The sequence below is a fragment of the Diospyros lotus genome, chromosome 15 (assembly GCF_014633365.1).
Source record: "Diospyros lotus cultivar Yz01 chromosome 15, ASM1463336v1, whole genome shotgun sequence".
Classification (NCBI taxonomy): Eukaryota; Viridiplantae; Streptophyta; class Magnoliopsida; order Ericales; family Ebenaceae; genus Diospyros; species Diospyros lotus.
The window spans coordinates 874,407-894,711 of record NC_068352.1 but is presented as its reverse complement, the minus strand read 5'-3'; the positions used below and the strand labels follow the sequence as shown (position 1 = coordinate 894,711).

General features: G+C 37.7%; 3 protein-coding genes across 9 annotated transcripts in view; 1 reads left to right on the top strand and 2 right to left on the bottom strand.

The window, feature by feature from the left end:
- Window positions 1-462: 462 nt before the first annotated feature.
- Window positions 463-9,948, bottom strand: LOC127792230 (polycomb group protein FIE1). 2 transcript variants are annotated; one of them, XM_052322673.1, is made up of 13 exons: window positions 9,719-9,946; window positions 9,400-9,465; window positions 9,154-9,276; window positions 5,481-5,561; window positions 5,293-5,385; window positions 5,127-5,202; window positions 4,587-4,666; window positions 4,440-4,511; window positions 1,493-1,552; window positions 1,296-1,392; window positions 1,095-1,158; window positions 946-1,005; window positions 463-842 (listed from the first exon to the last, which is right to left on the bottom strand). In XM_052322673.1, the coding sequence occupies exons 1-13, from the start codon at window positions 9,896-9,898 to the stop codon at window positions 779-781; spliced, it is 1,116 nt and encodes a 371-aa protein (XP_052178633.1). In that variant the 5' UTR covers window positions 9,899-9,946; the 3' UTR covers window positions 463-778. The 2 variants fall into 2 exon arrangements, 1 of the variants encoding a protein (XP_052178633.1); XR_008021102.1 differs by having other exon boundaries at window positions 818-842; window positions 1,296-1,385; window positions 9,719-9,948.
- Window positions 9,949-10,915: 967 nt separating this feature from the next.
- Window positions 10,916-11,711, top strand: LOC127791823 (protein CHLORORESPIRATORY REDUCTION 41, chloroplastic). The gene has a single exon (XM_052321939.1). It carries the CDS (start codon window positions 10,977-10,979, stop codon window positions 11,634-11,636), a length of 660 nt encoding a protein of 219 aa, XP_052177899.1. The 5' UTR covers window positions 10,916-10,976; the 3' UTR covers window positions 11,637-11,711.
- Window positions 11,712-11,808: 97 nt separating this feature from the next.
- Window positions 11,809-20,305, bottom strand: part of LOC127791821 (pentatricopeptide repeat-containing protein At4g04790, mitochondrial) — a 53,165-nt gene continuing 44,668 nt past the window's right edge. For 5 of the 6 annotated variants that reach the window (XM_052321935.1, XM_052321934.1, XM_052321936.1 and 2 more), the window contains 6 exons: window positions 13,826-13,990; window positions 13,626-13,753; window positions 13,468-13,546; window positions 13,145-13,362; window positions 12,311-12,611; window positions 11,809-12,208 (listed from right to left, as the gene is read on the bottom strand). In XM_052321935.1, the coding sequence (XP_052177895.1) occupies window positions 12,440-12,611; window positions 13,145-13,362; window positions 13,468-13,546; window positions 13,626-13,753; window positions 13,826-13,990 (762 nt within the window). In that variant the 3' untranslated portion in view covers window positions 11,809-12,208; window positions 12,311-12,439. Of the gene's footprint in view, window positions 12,209-12,310; window positions 12,612-13,066; window positions 13,363-13,467; window positions 13,547-13,625; window positions 13,754-13,825; window positions 13,991-20,305 lie in introns of those variants that run through there. The other variant, XM_052321937.1, reaches the window with a different exon arrangement.

The following is a 20,305-nucleotide window of genomic DNA, read 5'->3' as shown; positions in this document are numbered from 1 at the left end:
AGTCGGGGAAGGGAACGCCCGCTGAGGGGAACCCTTGAGTTCTCCAATTGCCCATGGTTAGGAAAGTCAAGACAACTATAGACTGTTAGGGAACTCAAGCTTCCCCGACCGCCCACAGGTTGAGGAACCTTGGTTCCCTACCCCAACCCCATGGTCAGAAATCCGTCATCGAGCTTTTTCTCGCACAGTCCATTTAACCCAAAATTACAAGTATACAAGCTATTATTGTTATTCATTGTCTACGAGCTACTACTTTTTATTGTATCTTCTTCATAAAACTCTTTCCATCTCAAAAATGCCTGCAAATGATGGGAGAAAGTCGCTACAGGTGATCGAAGAAATGGCTGCATAAGGAAAGAAGTGGGTTCTGAAGAGCAAGGAAGTGGGCTGTGATAGGAAAAGTGGCTGCTTGCTAAAGGGTTTTTAATATAGGATAGTTTAGGAATATAAACTCTGGGCTGTGAATAGTAATAAGATAGAATTTCCCAACTTTCAAACATCTAAAAGTAAAAACTTTATATAGAAGAAAAGGACAAGAAAGAGGGCATCTAGATAGCATCCATGAATGGATGATTGTTTAAATGTCTTAGGCAAGTCAAAGCCTCTCCACTTCAAATACAACAATTTCAACTACATTTGGCCCTTCAGATGAAACAACATTTAGGCTTTCAGCCAGCTTCAGCAATTCTCTGTCTTCCTTTGTTCTTTAAGCCAGCAAATAAACAGTGCTCCTTCAAGAACTATGTGCCTTTTTAAAGGAGCCTCAAAACAGAGGACTTCAGGAAGTTGCTACAGTGTCCCATCGCCAGATTGTTCCGTCCTCGCAGCAACTGAGGATGGTGCTGCAGCAGCAGCAGCAGCGTATACCAGTCATGAGAAAATGACGCAAAAAAACATCCATACCCTCAAGACTAGCTAGTAAATCTATAGGGGATTGGTAGTTACCTTCCATCGAAGGACATGGCAGTCTGTCTAATTGGTGATTTCGATTGAATATGAGACAGCCTGAAATAAACGGAGGGAAAGGAAAAACTCATTCATGCACCAAGTGTAGGGAGCAGAGGAAAGTGGGGAGAAGAAAATGAAAACCAAACCTTGCAATTAGAACTGGAGGGCTTGATTGCAGTTCCCATACATAAATCTTCCCTTCCCTATTCCCTGGTAAAGGGCAAATTTTCAAGAAACTCTAAACACTCAAATGGTTATATATGGTTGCAGCGCATGGACAGTGATAAAATAAAGGTATAATAGCAATATATTACTGGGAAATATGCAGTATATTAGTCCGACATTACCTATAGCTGCTGCATTGAAGTGAAAATCACATGAAAACTTGATAAACCAAATATCACACTCTGGAACTGGGTATTTTTGAAGAATGTCAACTGAACCCTAAAACAGAATCAGAAGGCAAATGAAAGGGTACAATGAGATGAATTTTAAAGTGCCAGTTGAAAACAAACTTCTAGAATGGAGATGAGAATTATCTAACCTCTCCAGGAGACTGTTCCTTCATCTTTGGTTCCCACAATACAATTTCGTTGTCAACACTCTGTAAATGCATGAGACAATCAACAGGTCTCAAATATGTATGCTATAGACTACATATAAAAATTTCCAAAATCTCAGTGTTAAGATGTCTAAGGTGTCTGTCAACCACAAACATTATCAAAAAAACATCACAAGTTCAACCAAGTTTTGCACTACAGTGATCCCGGAGGTTCACCATTGTGTTAGGACCGTGCCCAGTTGAATTCTCCATCATTGTACTCAAAAGACAGTTGCAGTACATATTTTGGGGTAACTTCATCAAATTTAGAAATCCTCATAGCATTATTTCTGGCAACCCATACATGGTTGCAAACATTTGTAAGGCTCTTGGTATTGCTGTGAAATTTTTGGTGTCATGAAAATCACTTTTGTGAGAAGTGCTTTCACAAAAATCACTCTCTATAAAAAGTAGTTTAGCATTTGGCCAAATCATTTGAAAACGCATTTAATATTGTTGTGTTTGGCTAGTGAATGAAAAAAAAAAAAGTGCTTTTAACAATGAAATAACCAAATGGATATTGACACAAATACTTTTATAGTTAATACTTTTAAGTTATATACATATATATTTCGTGTATATATACATACATATATATTTCAAAATTAAAAATTAAAAGAAGAGCAATGGTGGCTGACAAACAAGGCGCTGCCATCGCTGTGAAACCTCCATCACTGGGAAGGCCCCAGGGATGGGGTATTCTAGCCCCCAATTTCTGGGGGGTTTCCACAGCGGCAGCAACCTCTGCCACCACTATATTTTTTTTAGATTCATCTTAAATATATATATATATATTGCACATAGATATTATATAGGAAGGACAATAGTTGTAAATTTAAATGTTTATTAAGGTTAATTTTGTCCATTAATAATTTAATTTTTTGCTTCTGATTTTGCTATACAGTAGAAGCTCCAAATTTATGCTTCTGCTGTATAGCAGAAAAACTGCCTTGTTTGTCATTAAAAGCACTGTTAAATTTTGGCCAAATAGTAAGAAAATAGACCAAAGTGCTTTTACTATAAAAAAAAACACTTTTTTCCTTCATCACAGCATGGCCAAACAGGCACTAAGTCTGGTTCCCAGTGCATTGCATTAAATGGAAAATACTTTTTTCACTAAAGGAAGTTATGACCATGTTACAAAAGGTAGTCAGTGTAGCCTAATCAGCATGAATTCAATTTTAAGGTTTCATTTGCTTGTGCTCCTATACATCACTTGGGGACTTTTCCTACTTTATTTCCCGACATTTGAAGTTTCATTTTCAAGCTTCCACTATTCCTCACTAAATATTGCCAGATTTGGTCTAGGTTTCTTCTTTAAGTTACTGAAAACCAGTGCATCTACTAAGTTGCATTTTCATTGCTTGGAATTTGTAAGTTTTATGGAAATTATGGTCCGTACCTACAGCTACAATAGCTTCTCAATGCATATCCGGGAACTCTTGTTCTTACAAACTTAAGTATTTGAATGAACAATAATAGCCTTAGGCCTTTGAATTGTTATTGTTAACCTCTGCCTTAATAGTGGTGTGGATTTCCAAGGTAGCAAAGTTGTTCACTTGATTTTTTTCTTCCCCAATCTTATCCCCATTTCTCAGTGCATCAAATTTGGTGTGGTATTGCAGCTTTAGCTTTTGATGGCTAGTTAAAGAACCCACCAGCTTGTGATTGAGACCTACTATATATTGAGATGGATCATTTGAGGAGTCGTGTGTAACAATTCCAACACCATTTACAATGCAATGTACCTCTAGCATGTGATGCTTTGCTTATGATGTAGACAGGAAATATCTTACTAAAAGGGAGGTTGAAACCCTGGCAGTTGTAATCAATCATCAAGAGAAGAGGCTTCCCCATAACACTAAGGCCAAAAAAACCAATGAACCCTAGGGAGATTATGATATCAAGCTTGATAATCTAGAAAAAATTTCATAAATTGGCTTCAGACCATTCAAAGCATCTTTGTTTAGAAGTATAATGCTTAAGCTAGCTGAGAATAACTAGTAAAGATAAAAGTCAAGAAATACTGTTCTTCTGAATGAAAAGGGACTGACACTATGGGAAAGATCAATAAAGATCGAAGGAAGAAGCTTCCACAGGAAATTGAAAATCTAATGACGCCCACTATCCCAGTAGTATTCAGCCAGAATTCTCTTTTCTTCTATTTTTCTACAAGTAAATCAAATTCATCTGAAAATGCCAGAAAAGGGTGAACCTAGAAGGTGGAAGAAAAGAAAACCTACAAAATTATGTGTCTACAGTAAAAGCCATCAACAAAGAGCAGAAATGATAAGCAAAATGGGGAATCCTCTTTCAGCCATGAAAAAAGGGATCCAAGAGTGTTTCCTTTGAAAAATGTAAATGACTTCTAACACATTCACAAACCCTTCTGTCTCTTTTACCATATTCACCTCATCATCAAACAAGTGATGTTCTACACCAATCTAGAGCTCCTCCCAGGGAAGCTCGTTACCCACAAGCTAAAAAGGCCTAAAATCATGAAAACCCATACCGGATTTTACAACTTAGAAGCCAATAAACAATGTCACAAATATGATCTACCAACTCCCTGCACCTTACACACAAAGCACTAGTCAGTCCTAATGCATATTCTCTTCCTTCAATTATCAATGATGAAATCATTAATGGTGAGAACGGATTCAAGTTATGCCGTTCATACAAATAAAGGCCTCACTGTCCATATGGCCTTCCAAAGAAAACCACTGTTGAATCCGTGAAAGATTAAGTTCACAACAAGCAAAACATAGTTTTTGAACCCCGAACAAGTGAGAGTTCAAAGCATTTCAACACGATTTTCCTACACTTTAGCAATCCAAAGAATCAGACAGTATACAATAAGCTTGCTAACAGAGTAAATAAAGCCACTCACCTTTGACAGTAAAAAATCCCCTAGCCACCGATTACAGTCTACATAGTTCGAGTGAACAGAAGCTATAAATGTCTGAAATGGTAGAAGACAAACTCAGATTAAACTTCTAACCCATGCATCCATACAGAAAAAGAAACTCATACTCACAGGGAACTGGACATATTTCGTGGGGAATTTTGAAGGAAGGTCTGTCCATGTGAATGATTTCTCAACATAAGTCCAGAATTCTGCAGCAAGTTACAGTGCATGAAGGACTAGAATGTACAAATTGATGTTAACTAGCAGCCACTGTTTCTCAGATGAGTCATAACCCACGAAAGATGCCATCATAATGTGTAACAAGAAAACATATTATTTGGTACTGGGTAGATATGTTTGAAAAACAATACCTCAAATATAATTGATAAAAGAATAAATAAGCTTTAAAATCTGCAGGATCAAACAACAACAAAACACCAAGCCTTTATCCTACCATATGAGTTTGGCTATATGAATTCTAGATTTCCATTCTATGGAATCAATTTTTAAATTTTTGCTTTCATTTTATGCCGATTTTCATGCTATCAATTTTTTTATAGGGACCCTTAGCACACTAACCATTCGGTTGTCCATTTTGGGCCACATGAAAGCTCCAATCCAATTACATTCCATAAAGTAATGACAACAGCAATAAAACATAAACTTCACCTTTCATTGACCAGATCTTAACGGTATTATCCATTCCACAACTTGCAATGCGATACATGTCTGAAGGATGGAAGTCCTACAACAACGATAAAAAATTACCAATATTACAATTGAGGGCCTCATAATAAATTGGCTATTGTTCAGTCTGTCCTTTGTATTTACTTACCACACTCAAGACTTCATTGCGATGACCCCCAGCACCAGCAAAAATCAAAATGCAAATACCAGTGTGAACATTCCACAGTCGAACTGATTCATCCTAATCAAATCTTGATCATCAGTTATACGTCATAAAATAAATAATATCACATTAATTTGAATAAATATTTCTTCTGAATTAGATAAAATACTCACTTTGCTTGCAGACACTACAAGTGATGGTTTTAACGCCTGAGTCCTTATTTCATTTATTGAGTCCCCATGACCGACGAAACTCTGTAGGCAGACAAGAAATTAAACAAATGGAGAAGAAAGGAGCTTAAGTTCATGATTATGCTATGTAAATTCTAAACTTAGGGGCACATTTAGGCAGCACAAATTATACTTTTCTAAACTTGCAAAAACATAAAAAGAAATCATTATAGGAAAAGTGGAAATTGAATGAAGCAATGAAATTATTCTTCAGTGCAGCAAACCATTCCCTTGATGGGAGAAAAACACGTCAAATCAGATAATCACAGCGGATATAAAATAATTCTCCCTTCTTGTGTGAATCTAGTAGGAGTCAAATCAAGCAGATATGGAGTAATCTAAAATAAGTGCAGCAACAAGAACACCAAAATTTTTACGTGAAAACCCCCCTCAATGTGAAGAGTAAAAACCACGAGACCAGAGTCCACCCAAAAACTTCCACTATCAACAAATAATGGGTACAATCTTTCTTCTCTAGATAACACTAGAGGCACACAAAAACTCCTCAAGAATTCAATGATTCTTGGCACACTAAAATAATCCCAAGAACAACAAAACAATTAATCCAATCACAACTCTCTCAAGAAAAAATATTCAGCTATACCAGAAATTCCAACAGTTGTTCCTCCAAGAAGGTTTACTAGAGACAGACAACCTCCTTCCACTCAATATTCTCCTGATGAATATGTATTGCTGACTGACGGGGGAGAACCACAGAGCTTTGAGGAAGCTATGGAAGATGAACATAAGAAGGAGTGGCTTAGTGCAATGAAAGAAGAGATGGAGTCATTGCACAAGAATCATACTTCTGAATTGGTGAAGTTACCCAAAGAAAAGAAAGCTTTGAAGAATAGATGGGTATACAGAGTGAAAGAAAATGAACACAGTTCACGTTTAAGGTACAAAGCTAGATTGGTTGTAAAGGGATTCACTCAGAAAAAGGGAATCGATTTTGATGAGATATTTTCTCCAGTTGTGAAAATGTCTTCTATTCGTGTGGTTCTTGGTTTAGCAACCAGTCTTGACTTGGAAGTTGAACAGATGGATGTGAAAACAGCCTTCCTTCACGCTGACTTAGAAGAAGAAATATATATGGAGTAGCCAAAGGGCTTTGAAGCAAAAAGAAAGGAGAATTATGTTTGCAGATTGAGAAAAAGTTTATACGGCCTAAGCAAGCACCAAGACAGTGGTACAAGAAGTTTGAATCAGTTAGGGGGCGCAAGGCTTCAAAAAATCTACTTCAGACCATTGTGTATTTGTGCAAAAATTCTCCGATGATGACTTTGTTATTCTCTTACTCTATGTTGATGACATGTTGATTGTTGGCAAGAGTGCCTCAAAGATCGAGAAGTTAAAGTAGCAATTGAGTCAGTCTTTTGCTATGAAAGACTTAGGGCCAGCAAAGCAAATTCTTAGCATCCAAATCATTCGAGACAGAAAGGCCAAGAAGTTATATTTATCACAAGAGAAGCACATTGAGAAGATACTCCAGAAGTTCAACATGGATAAGGGTAAAACGATCAGTTCTCCTCTTGCTACTCATATCAGATTGAGCATTAAGCAAAGTCCTTCAACAAATGAAGAGAAAAAAGATATGGAATGAGTTCCATATGCCTCCACAGTGGGAAGTTTGATGTATGCCATGGTATATAAAAGACCAAATATAGCTTATGCAGTTGGCAGTGTTAGTCGTTTTCTTGCTAATCCAGGAAAAAAGCATTTGAATGTTGTCAAGTGGATTATGCGATACCTACGTGGAGATGTTGATTCTCATAAGTCCACTTCTGGTTCATTTTCTCAGGAGGGGCATTGTCATGGCAGTCGAGGTTACAAAAATGTGTTGCACTTTCAACCACAAAAGCAGAGTTCATTGCAACAACCAAAGCCAGTAAAGAGTTGTTGTGGATGAAAAATTTTGATAGAAAACTTGGGTTCAAGCAGGAGAAATATGTATTATTTTGTGACAGTCAAAGTACAATTCACCTTGGCAAGAATGCTGCATTTCATGCAAGATTGAAGCATATTGATGTGAGGTATCATTGGATTAGAGATGCATTAAATTCCAAGTCGTTAGAACTTGAGAAGATTCATACAGATCATAATGGCTTAGACATGATGACAAAGGCCTTGCCAATTGAGAAGCTTGATATTTGTCGTTCCATTGCTGGGATGGCGACTCCTTCCACTACATGAGGCGGAGGGGGAGATTTGTTAGGTATCCGCCATATGCTTGGTGGATCAAAATGTCAAAAGTTGTGTGTATTCTCCAAAGGTAGGCAGCCTAACACTCATTTAGTTGCAAATTCAAATGAGACATTCTTCAAAAGTAAGCAGCCTAACACTCCTTGGTTGAAAAATTCAAAGGAGGTAACCTATATATAGGAGGGATTGGAATTGCAGAATACGTGCAAGCCATAGAAGAAAAAATCAGAGTGACAGAGAAAAATCGAGAGCAACAGTGAGCAGAAAATAAATTTTGGGCAGCTTGCGCAGTCATCAGTTAATCCCCGATATCTCTGCATCCCATGGTCCGATCATCACGATTTTCGGACAACAGCTTCACAACTCATTATTCTTCAAATCCATCGGTTAAGATCGAGATCCGATGGTCCATCTGAAAGAAATAGTGTCCGAACGGTGGCGATTTTTGGTGAGATCTTACCTTGCTTGTTTTTTGAAAAGTATTCCAAGAATATTTATTCTTGAAAGAGTTGTGATTGGATTAATTGTTTTGTTGTTCTTGGGATTATTTTAGTGTGCCAAGAACCATTGAATTCTTGAGGATTATTTGTGTGCCTCTAGTGTTATCTAGAGAAGAAAGATTGTATTCATTATTTGTTGATAGTGGAAGTTTTTGGGTGGACTCCGGTCCCGTGGTTTTTACTCCTCACATTGAGGGGGGTTTTCACGTAAAAATTTGGTATTCTTGTTGCTGCACTTATTTTAGATTATTCCATATCTACTTAATTTGACTCCTATTTCTCACCAAAAACCGCCACTGTTTGGACACTATTTCTCCCAGATGGACCGTCAGATCTCGATCTTAACCGTTGGATTTGAAGAACAATGAGTTGTGAAGCTGTTGTCCGAAAATCGTGATGATCGGACCATGGGATGCAGAGATATCGGGGATTAACTGATGACTGCGCAAGCTGCCCAAAATTTATTTTCTGCTCACTGTTGCTCTCGATTTTTCTCTGTCACTCTGATTTTTTCTTCTATGGCTTGCACGTATTCTGCAATTCCAATCCCTCCTATATATAGGTTATCTCTTTTGAATTTTTCAACCAAGGAGTGTTAGGCTGCTTACTTTTGAAGAATGTCTCATTTGAATTTGCAACTAAATGAGTGTTAGGCTGCCTACCTTTGGAGAATGCACACAACTTTTGACATTTTGATCCACCAAGCATATGGCGGATACCTAACATCCCTCTTCTTAATCAATAAATTAACATAATGACGGAAATGAGGGAATCAGATGAAAATGACAAATACTGCAGAAACTGTTTCACTTAGATGACATGATTCTTGACACTGTCTAAAACAGCAATTTTATTCTAAAATTCCATTATTAATTTAAATTTACTGAAAAAAAAACTGTTTTAGTTGATTATACCTTGTGTATCTTCTCATTACCAGCGTCAATGACGCGGATTATGCCATTGATTCCTCCAGCAACTAAAAAAGGGGTTCCATCAATATTGCATGCCCAGCTCACAGTGTAAAACGACTCATCCTTCTGATCTACATAACACATGGAACCGCCAAATGCTCTTTTAAGAAGATGGAAGGGGTTACCCAAAAAGTTCTCAAAAGTAGAAATAAAAAACAACAAATCTGAATTCTCTTAGATAGATAATACATCTTCATCAATGTAAGACTGCAACACGGCAATAACACCCCCTTCAAGACATTGGTATACAGTCACCTGCACATAAATCAAACGAATAGAAATGAATGGAAAATTATAATTCACACAGTAAGATAAAAGCTTGGTGTGTTGTAGCATTGCTCCCAATTTGTTTGCATTTTTTTTTCCCCAAATGAAAATAAATCAAATTGCAAACTAAGACGACCTATTTGACTACTATGGATTTCATGGGAATGGGGCTAGGTTAAAAAATTGATTGTAAGAAGAAGAGACTAAGATTGGAAAGGAGAAGGGGAGAGGGAGAGGAAACCCGATTTCCGCCGACGGTGGCGAAGACGTTGAAGTAGCGAGAGTCGACGAAGTTGAAAACGACGGCGTAGATGGGGCGCTTGCCCTCTTGGAGCCTGTTCGTCACTCTGTACTCTCTCTTCTTCGACGGCGCCAATGATCCCACCACCGGCTCACACCCTAATCCCGCCATCTTCGCCATCTCTCTCTCTCTCTCTCTCTCCCTCTCTCTCTCCGCACGCAGACAAAAGTGACTAATTTAACTAAACTTTATAAATTTATGTTTAAAATAAATTTAAAATTAAAGTTATTTATTTTTACTTTTCGAAATACATTTAATATTTTGAATTTATTATTAAAATAAGAAAAAATAACTGTCATCATAAAAGAATACATATATATTCATATTTTTAAATTATGCACTATATAAATATATATTAAACTTCAAAATTAATTCTAAAATAAGAATTGACTAAATATATTATATTTAATTATTTAAATAAAACTAAATATAAATAAAATAAATAATTAAAATAAAATTATACCCAAGAACGTTTGTCTTGCAATCCATATAATTCATAAATAAATTTTATTCTCAAATTATAGAATTAATTTTCAAATTTCATCTATTTTAATGGAATTTGAATTAATATAGTTGAAATCCATATAATTCAATTCTAAAAATTGAATTTCACAATTTTTTTCTTGCCAACAAGAAAAATGTCAATATAAATGCAAAGAAATGTGACTAAGAATTAAGGTCTACCAAAAAGTGATGCAATATAATATGGAGAGATATGTTAATAAAATATAATAAACATCGATATACAAGAGTATCCTAACATTACCCCCTTTGTTTGGTTACCATAAATATTTTTTTATTTTTCTTTATTCCATATATTATTATTCTATTTTATTTTTATATAACAATAGAACTTAACATTTTGTAACTAATGTTCTAACACGTGTTATAATATAAAGAGAAATAAAATATTTTAATTTTAAATAAAATTATTATGAATTTATGTGCATCAGATTAGTTTGTGAGAATTTGCCAAAAAAATTTATGAATATAACACTTTTTAAATCATTTAATTAATCAATAGAATAGTTTGAATATTAAAAATAAGATATGATAAATATATATATATTATTTAAAAATAAAATAAATTTATTAAATGGATCATGACCCTTAAAAAAATTTTGACGTTGTCAAAGGCTTCCATTTCCAACCTTATCTTCAATTCCACTGGAAGCAAGCTTCCAAACAACAGGCTCCAATGGCTTCCACTGCCAGCACTGCAATTCAAATTCAATTCCTCCCTCGTGCTCTACAGACACTTCATCACCAACGAAGCCAAACCACCAAGTCTAACGTCCCACACCAACGCCCACTGCTCCATATTATCAAATGCACATCGGCTTCAAACTCAGCTGCAGCTGAAGATGAGTTCCCAACCCCAGGGCCGGAGTTTGAAACCACCATCAGCCCGGACAGGTTCCCGGTGGAGAGGCGGCGGAGGTCAGAGATAATCCGGGACCGGAAGGTGAGGGGCGGCACGGTGAAGCGGGAGCCGCCCAACCTGCAGATAGGGTGGAAGAGGAGCAAGGAGATAGCAGTGGAGAAGCCAACTGGGTATGTGATCATGGACTTCCTGGAGAAGCTGGTGGGGCTGATGGATAGGGAGTTCGGGTCGACGGCGCTGCTGGCGAAAGCCGGAGAGATTGTGGCGGAGAGGGCCAGGGAGGAGGCGGAGGTGCTGCTGGAGGAGGGGAAGGTGGAGGACAGGATGGTGACTGAGCTGGGGAGAGTGTTGAAGCTGATGGAAATGGATTTGGCCATGGTGAAAGCTGCAGTGAAAGAAGAGACACTCAGTGAGAGGCTGCAACAAGCCAGGGCCCGCTGCAGGCAGGCCATTCTTGTTGCCAATTCATTTTGACTGTTCCTTTGTATCAATCAAATCACAAGGCAACAGACAACTCAAGAATGAATTGAAGAGTCCCTATTGCTATTCTATTTCTCTATGCTCTAGTGCAATTGGTTGGTGCTTGAAAAGATGAAAAAAATTAAAATTACTCCCTAGAAAGGTAGGAAAATCATGGAATCGAGCATGCATAACAATATAAATGAAATAAAAATGTAAATTTTGTATACAGTTTGTCGACATAATAATGTAACTCGTTAACAATCCTCTACCTAAAATGAAGGTATTCGTCGAAATGGCTTCCCGTAACAGAAATAGAATGCCAAATCCTTTGAGAGGCAATTTTTATACAAAGAATTCTGTCATGACTTGATTTTCGATTTGACAAATCCAACAACAGCCTACTTGATATCGACTTTGGGGTGAACTGGTAGTTAGGCCATCAGCTATTGTGTCCTATATGGGTTTAGCAATCGTGCCTCTGGCACTTGGAACCTGAATTAGGCGAGAATTAGTAAAAACCTAGTTTGCTGCTTGGAACTCTGATGGAAGATTCATGTACCACAGTCGGTGCCAGGGCCTACTCACTGCACGATGGGTATTATACTCCTCAGTATCCAAACCAATTGAGTTAAACAGTGAGAATACTATGTGTTCAAGGATTCGAATTAAAAACGATGATGGCGTACCATTGTGATTCAGAGGCTTCGGCAAAAACCAATTGCCGACTGTATGTGAATATGATCTTTTTCTTTCTTTCCCCTCTTCACTTTTCGTCTCCCCACACATGTACATAGAGTTGTTCAATCACTGGCATTTCATTTCCTTGCCATTCCTTTTGTCTTCTTTCCTTTAAACGAGGCAGGCATGATATAAGTCGCTTGGCATGCTTTGATGAGACAGCGAACTTGGGCATCATGTTTTGGTACTTTCTTCAGCATGTCTTTTGCAGATTTATAATCCCCCGATGCCAAGAGGGCCTGATACATCCTGCACAAGCAATCTAAAAATGAGAATTGTTAACACAAAAGCTTGAACTTTAAAATTTGAAGATTTGTATTCTTTTAATGGCCCCAATCTTCACAGGTCCGATGCACAAATTTGTGACACCAGTCAACACAAATAACATTATGAGATAATTCACAAGCATTTAATAACTAACAAAGGAAACTCGGATTCTAGCTTAAGCCAAAAGTCAAAGTAAACAAACAACTTATTGTCACAAATAGCATGTTTTGTTTTGTTATACTGCAACAAAACCCACTGCAAGGAAGCCACTAGCATGGTAAAGAGTTGCCAAGAGCTTTTTACAACTTCTATCGTCAACTTCTGTTGTTTTGTTAAGAGTTACATGTCTTGAATTAATCAATGTTGGAATTAGTTTTACACTATGCCATAGCATGTGCAATCTCAGCTAATAAAACAAATAGAGATAAAAGCATTACGCGCATCAAGGAACTCAAAATTTTTGCAAAGCCAGCCACCAGAAATTATCATCATTAAGAAATTTAAACATTCCTCGCCTTAAGTAATTGAAACCATTATAAGGAAGACCAGCTGTCTGATATTCTTTCCAAACTAAACGAGAACCATGCAAATCCTTGGCATTGACACAGGCACCAAGTAGAAAATCAAGACTTTTTCGGGAAGGGCGAACAAGCAGCTCTTCCTTAATGGCTTGAAGCAAATCCAGGCCAAACTGCACATCTATAGGTTCTGTCTCGGCAATTTTACAGAATACCTGGTCCATGAATGCCATGAAGATTTTAGGTCATTGGAAGATTGCCACTGGACCAAGCTAATACCTTCTACTTCATTAGATAAAATAAGAGTACAAGAATGAAACCTCGTCAAAAAGAACTTCTCTTCCAGCATCATCATCAGAAAACTTATCTTTCAGTTGCTTCAGCAAATGAACAATAGAACTAGATCAAAGAAACCAACGAATTTAATTAAATGGATATAAAAAAACTGAAAGAAACGGGAAAAAAAAGGGCACTTAACTCTAGATGCTTGTATTGTACACAATATAAAATGGTCGTGAAGCAGCCATCAATCCAAAAACCTGGATCCTTTAATTCATCAAGTAGCTGAAGCAATCTACTCAACTCTCCTTCAGTTTGAAGGCCCTCCTGAAGGCAGGTTGAGAAACTGTTAAATCTGACAAGGTAAAAAAACCATATGGCATAGATCAAGAAACTTACCATAAGATATACAACAGATTTGGGCTCCAGATTGCATTCCGCATCTTTTATTTCTTCATATATATTAAGCGCATCAGAAATGTGCCCCTTTGATACAAGAGCTGATACAAGCACACTTTTGATTTCACTTAAACTCTTTATAGGGACTCTTTTGTCCAAGACTACCTGCAACCATAGAGGATGACAAAGAGACCTTAATGTTTAATCAAGATTCACTAAGGAAGTAGAACCTAACTTAAAGCAAAATAAGTTTCAAAGAATTAACAATACAAAAAAAAAAAAAATGCAGCTTGCAGCCTTTTTGACCAACAATCAGCTGTAACTTTGAGGGGAGATTAAAATCAGGACACAAAACATTGAGTGCGATTCCTTCTATCCAGCCAAAAAAAAAAAGGGAATGATTGATAAGTAACCACCAAAAATTAAGATTTAGGAATAAACAAATAGCTACTTGATCTCTTACAGGGCAGTCTCACATTTTCTGAACCCTTTAAATAGAGATTTGCAAGGCCCCCTATTATGTAAATCCATTAGCAATCAAACTGTTCGTGTGTTTTTTGCATCCTACCTGTCCATTTAATATCAACAATCAATGCTATTTCTTGCATGTGTTATATACCATTTTATTAGAAAATAAAAAATATATTATTATTTAACAATTCAGTTGAAAAAAACTACTATCTAATAATTTGCACTCTATGTCCAGTAGTAACATTTCTTGCTGTTGAGTTTGCCTCAAGTTTGAGCAATACTGAGATCAGTGAAGTCTTGGTGATCTATCGGCTGGAAGATTTAGAACAATTAGATTTCAAATTCAAAATGTAATTTACTTAGTTTTTTTGGGGTCTAATTGTAATATTCCAATGTCAGTTAGTTTCATTGGGTTGTCCGCCCTTTCTATAAAAAGAGGGCAGTCGATAGCAATCAACGGGAGTTCTCAATTTCAAGTGATCGAATGCTATTTCGTTCTTGAGAAAATGAGGCTAAGTGATAAGAATTTAGTCTTTTGTATTCTTGAGAGAACGAGGATTATGTACTCGGGGATATAGATAAAGGAGAGGGCTTGATGTACTGATCAATTTCCAACTGAATAAAGATTGCTCTGTGGGTGTTGGACTGCAGGATGTAGGTTTGCCTAAGGGCATTCCGAACCAAGATAATCTCGATCTCTTTGTGTGGTTTGATCTTTTTCATTTATTGTTCTTGTATATTCTTTTGTTATAACTGATTGTTCTTACTGTCTTTCTAATTCCGTGAGTGAGTAAGGATGTGTGTGGAGTATTCTTCTCATTTGTTCCTGGTTTGTAAGTCCTAACAACAACACTTGCATGTGTTATGTTCCGTCATATCGTTGATATAGTATCAACCATATGATATAACACACCCATATCAATTATCTTCATTCACCATATCTCATGAAACTTTTCTATATAAAAGATGGTGTTGGAACTTGTCAGGAACCTAGGGTTTTAGGAGGAAATCTGAAAGAAACTGAGGGAGATAGAACAGAGAGAGAGAATTCAGACAGAACAAGGAGAGATTAGGGAGAAAGAACCAAGAGAGAGGAAAGATGGAGAATTCATGGAGGGAATTGATGAGAGAGAAGACTGAAATTCAATTATCATTCCACTATGAACATTCTCTACCTCATCTAACCTATTCATAGGCTATTCTATCAATACAACTAAAAGGTACAATCAATGAAACAACAAAGTACAACAACTAACTAATACATATAATATATAATTACAACTATATCCTTGGGATTCTTGAGGTCTTGAAAAGAAACTCTCCCAAGAATTTATAGCGACTGGGCATTGTTCTTCATCCAATTCTTGCTTTCACTATGTGTTTTATCCTTCTTTCTTTCTTTCACCTTCTAGGCCTATTCCTCTTCGCTCATATGTTCTCAAGATCAAATCCAGGCATAAATGGATCCAGAATTTCAACAAAAGTAACCTCACTAAATTCAAGCCCAGTATAGCCACCTCCTTCAAAAGCTATCCAATCAAGATTGAACTCCAATTTAAGAACATGATTGCTGGTACTCACTGTCTGATGACCTAGTATGGTGCCAAAACATGTCAATATGTCCACACCAAGTGCCGTTAATGAACTCCGTAAATTTTTACTAATTTTTGAAGCAAGATTACTAGCATGATCAGCCACTCTTTGTCTGTCATAGTTAGCAGCTGCCAAGATACCTCTACATACATGCCAATTACCTCAAGAAAAGCTTTTGATGGAACATAACCATAGTCTACATACGTGCCCCTCATCACATCACCATCGATGTTGGCTGTTTTGAGTCCAGAGGATTGTCTAGCTATATCCTCATCTGCAGTCAGTGTTCGAAAATTCGGCCTAGGCAATGGGCGGCCACTGGCCGCGGTGATTTAGGGCCGGTCGGCACCCCTAGGTGTCGGCCCGACTAATCGGGCCACGACGGCCGCCTGGGTCGCGCGCGGCCTAGGCCGCCTAGGTCGTGCGCGTCCTAGGTCAACCTTATTTCCCCTTTCCCTTTCTCTATTTCCCCTTTCCCTTTCTCTCTCTAGTCGTTCATCGCGGGTCCTCTCTCTCTCTCTTGCCTTCAATCTCCTCTTGGTCGTTCGCCGCCGCCATCGATCTCTTCTCTTGGTTCTGCTCTCTCGTCGCCGCCGACTTCACCTGTTGGTCGTTCTCTCTCGTCGCCGCCAATCTCATATGTTGGTTGTCATCTCTCGTCACCGATCTCGCCTTCCTCTGGTTTGTATCTTCCCCCGCCTCCGGTTATTTAGTAAAAAACATTGAAAAAGTTGCAGTAGCAAGCTTGCATTGCTGTTTGTTGCTTGTTGCAGCAGGGAGAATATATTAAGAAAAAAATAAAAAAATATTGAATTTTTTAGGCACCACCTAGTCCCCGCCTAGGCGGCCTAGGCGCTAGGCGTCAGTCTGTCGCCCAACTAGTGCCTAGCGCCTTTTAGAACACTGTCTGCAGTAGAAAAATTACAAATGGAAAACGATCGTCCTCTACATCGTCAGTTGCCAAGATACCTCTAACAATATCATCTCCAGTGTCTAAATCAATCATCTCATGATCTAAACTTCCAAAATAGTCATCTTCAGCATATTTTTCTTCCTGTTTGCCAGCATACAACAGAGGTTCACTTTCAACATATTTCTCCTCCAGTGATATATCATTGATGTTTCCAGAAACTGCAATTCCTTTCTTGTTAACCTGAATTTCCTGCTCCGTTGCAGGTAATTCATCAACTCCTTGCAAATTGGAGGTCAGAGGTAGGATTCCAGCTCCTGCTGGAACAGGTTCTGTAGTGGATCTTGTATAAAGATCCACTAATATACTGACCTGATACTTCTTAGAAAACATCATCAAAATTCATCAATCTTCCTTGTTAGGCCATCTAATTTTCTGTTAATTCAGTCCATAGAGTTTTCAATCTTCCAATCCAATGTCTCATGATTCTGGCTGATTGCCTCAAGATTTCTGCTGTTAGCATTCTTCTGCAGCAGTTGTGACTCAAACTGCTTCATGAATGTACCATCAGCCATGGCAGGAATCTCACCAGCAGGAGATATTGAAGGCCAATGGCAGAAAATCTCACAAGCAGGAGAAATCAAAGGACAATGGCAGAAATCTCACAAGCAGGAGAAATTGAAGGCCAAGGAACTGCTGTTATAGTTTCCTGAGAATTCGACCTGCTCTGTTGTAGCTTCCAGAGTTCGCCTCTGCTCCCCTGGATCAATACTCAATTGGCTCTGTTGCAGTCTCCTGAAAATCGCCTACTATTAGCTTCCAAACTCACCTGAATTCCTCTTCTGAAACCTCCTTCCTGAATTGCCCCGATTGCAATTCAGTAACCGAGAACCGCTAAACTAACCACTGAGAACCAACTTGCTCTGTGTCGCCTTCAAATCCAAGCCTAGAATTGCTTTGTTCTGCTTCGCCTCCAAGTCCAGGCCGAGAATCTTCGTAATCACGGCCACTCTGGATCAATAACCTAAAATCACTGGGCTCCACAACTTCCTGTGACTCAATCCGTCTCTAGTACCTTCAAGTCGAATAGGAATTCACTGCTAAAAATTGACAAAATCACAGCCAACAATAATTGGCTCTGATACCAATTTGTCAGGAACTTAGGGTTTACCTAGGGTTTTAGGAGGAAACCTGAAAGAAACAGGGGGATAGAACAGAAAGCGGGGGAGAAAGAAGAAGAAATGAGGGAGAATTCAGACAGAACAGAGAGAGATTAAGGAGAAAGAACCAAGAGAGAGGAAAGACAGAATTTAGGGAGAGAATTGATGAGAAAGAAGACTGAAATTCAATTATCATTCCACTATGAACATTCTCTACCTCATCTAACGTATTTATAGGCTATTCTATCAATACAACTGAAAGGTACAGTCACTGAAACAGCAAAGTACAACAACTAACTAATACATATAATACATAATTACAATCATATCCTTGGGGATCCTTGAGGTCTTGATAGAACTTTATGTGGCGCCCCGCCCCACATCAAAAATAAATCAAAACTAGGGAAAATTAATTCATAAAACCCAAGCACTGGAAATAAAATTTTAATTGTCCCATAACTCCCAGATAGAGGTCACTAACACCAATTTGCTTAATTAATACATAATTAACCTCTAGTGGGTTTCACCCTTACTTTATTAGTCATGTTTAACTTCAATGACGATTAAGGGTGAACTTGAGCAACAAGATCGAACCTAATTGTAATACAACTATTTCTTATGATGTATCAATCATTGTCTAAACCACAATATGCATCATATACAAGTTGTTATATCATTACATTTTACATAACAAAACATAACTGAACCCAAGTTATTTTGCACACCCGTAGCTGGTTCCCCTTTGCTTCTTGAGCTTTCCTTGCTTGTCAACATTAATCATACTTATAAACATGACACCTGTCTTCTGGCTACCCACGTCATAAGAGCCATTACATACCTTGTTATCACAAAACATGTTACAAATTCACCGTAAACATCTCAAAAACCAAAGTGGGGTTTAATTCTCAATTGAACCCTTCCCCTTGCTAGTACTTGCAAAACATGGCATGTTGAATATGCGCTACTCAGTAACAGTTTAAAAATAATTTTCATGCATGCTATGCAATGAAATGCAACACTTGCTTGTTCACCAAAGGTCACTTCTAGTTAAATTGACCAGTTACCCTCACTAACTATGTAAATGGAAGGGCCTTAGGGCCACTTTAGATGCGTCCATGCACCCAACAGAGAATGACACAATCACTCTTGACCCTAACGTTACCAACCAATTCTCTATGGCCATAGACATTTCATGAAGACTTTAGAAAACTCACTTAATGAATACAAGTTGGAAATTTAATCATGCAGTAATTAACTACTATGCAAATTCATGCATGTTTTAAAAACTGACAATGCAAGTAAACCCTTACTTATTTCCTCTAGTCATCCCCATCAAATAAAACATGAAATATCATGTTACCGACCATCTCCATGTTTATTTACTCTAAAAACTCTTAAATTCCTAGGAATTTCATCTTTTATCCTCAAATTCCTAGAAATCTCATTTCAACCCTTAAACTTCTAGAAATTACACCTTTAGCCCATTTTCTTCTAGAAGTTTCATTTAAACCCAAACTATTATCAACACACACTTGGGCCCCAAAACCATGAAATATTTACATAAAAACCCTTTTACTTTCATAAATTGTATCTTACCCGTAGATTTTACAGAAAGTACATCTTGAGCACATAATTTCCCAAAAAACTCATTTATGCCTAAAACAACACCTTAATCACATAAAGGCCCTCAAGGTTTCCAAATAAACCATTTAAACTCATATTTTCAAAAAATTACACTAAGGCCCTTAATCTTTTCAAAAACTTCACAGAAACCACAAAACCTTCATAACTACAACATTATGACCCCTGGGGTCTTCTTTTATTTCATTTCCAGCACCTTAAACCTTCAATTAATTAGAGCACAGCCTCTGAATTTCATAAAATCACACACAAACTTATGGATGAAACTTTTAGTTTATAAAACATCAAATAAATCCCAATTTCTTTCCATGCAGTCGTGGATTCACAACTAGGAACCTCATTGTTCCAGAATACAATTAAAAACTAGAGAAAACAAGGTAAATCGCCCAAATAATCTCTGAAAACCTCCCCTGTTTTCTTCTGCAAACTGTCCGGAAATTAATCTGGCTCAAACTATATCCTATGCTTCTTTTTCTCGCAAATCAACACAAGCAAGAGCTTTACAAGGTCCTAAGGCTCACCCCTGAGCGATCCAAAGCTCAAAACCTTGTCTGAAGGCAAAGAAATCAGCCCTCGTCAGATGCTCCCCTCTTTCTCATCAAGCTGCTGCATCTTGTTTTCAACCACTGCTCCGGCATCCTCCAATGACTTCTTCCCTCCAGTAAGCTCCTCTTGCCACCAGTGACTGCCTCCAGCTTCTCCTTT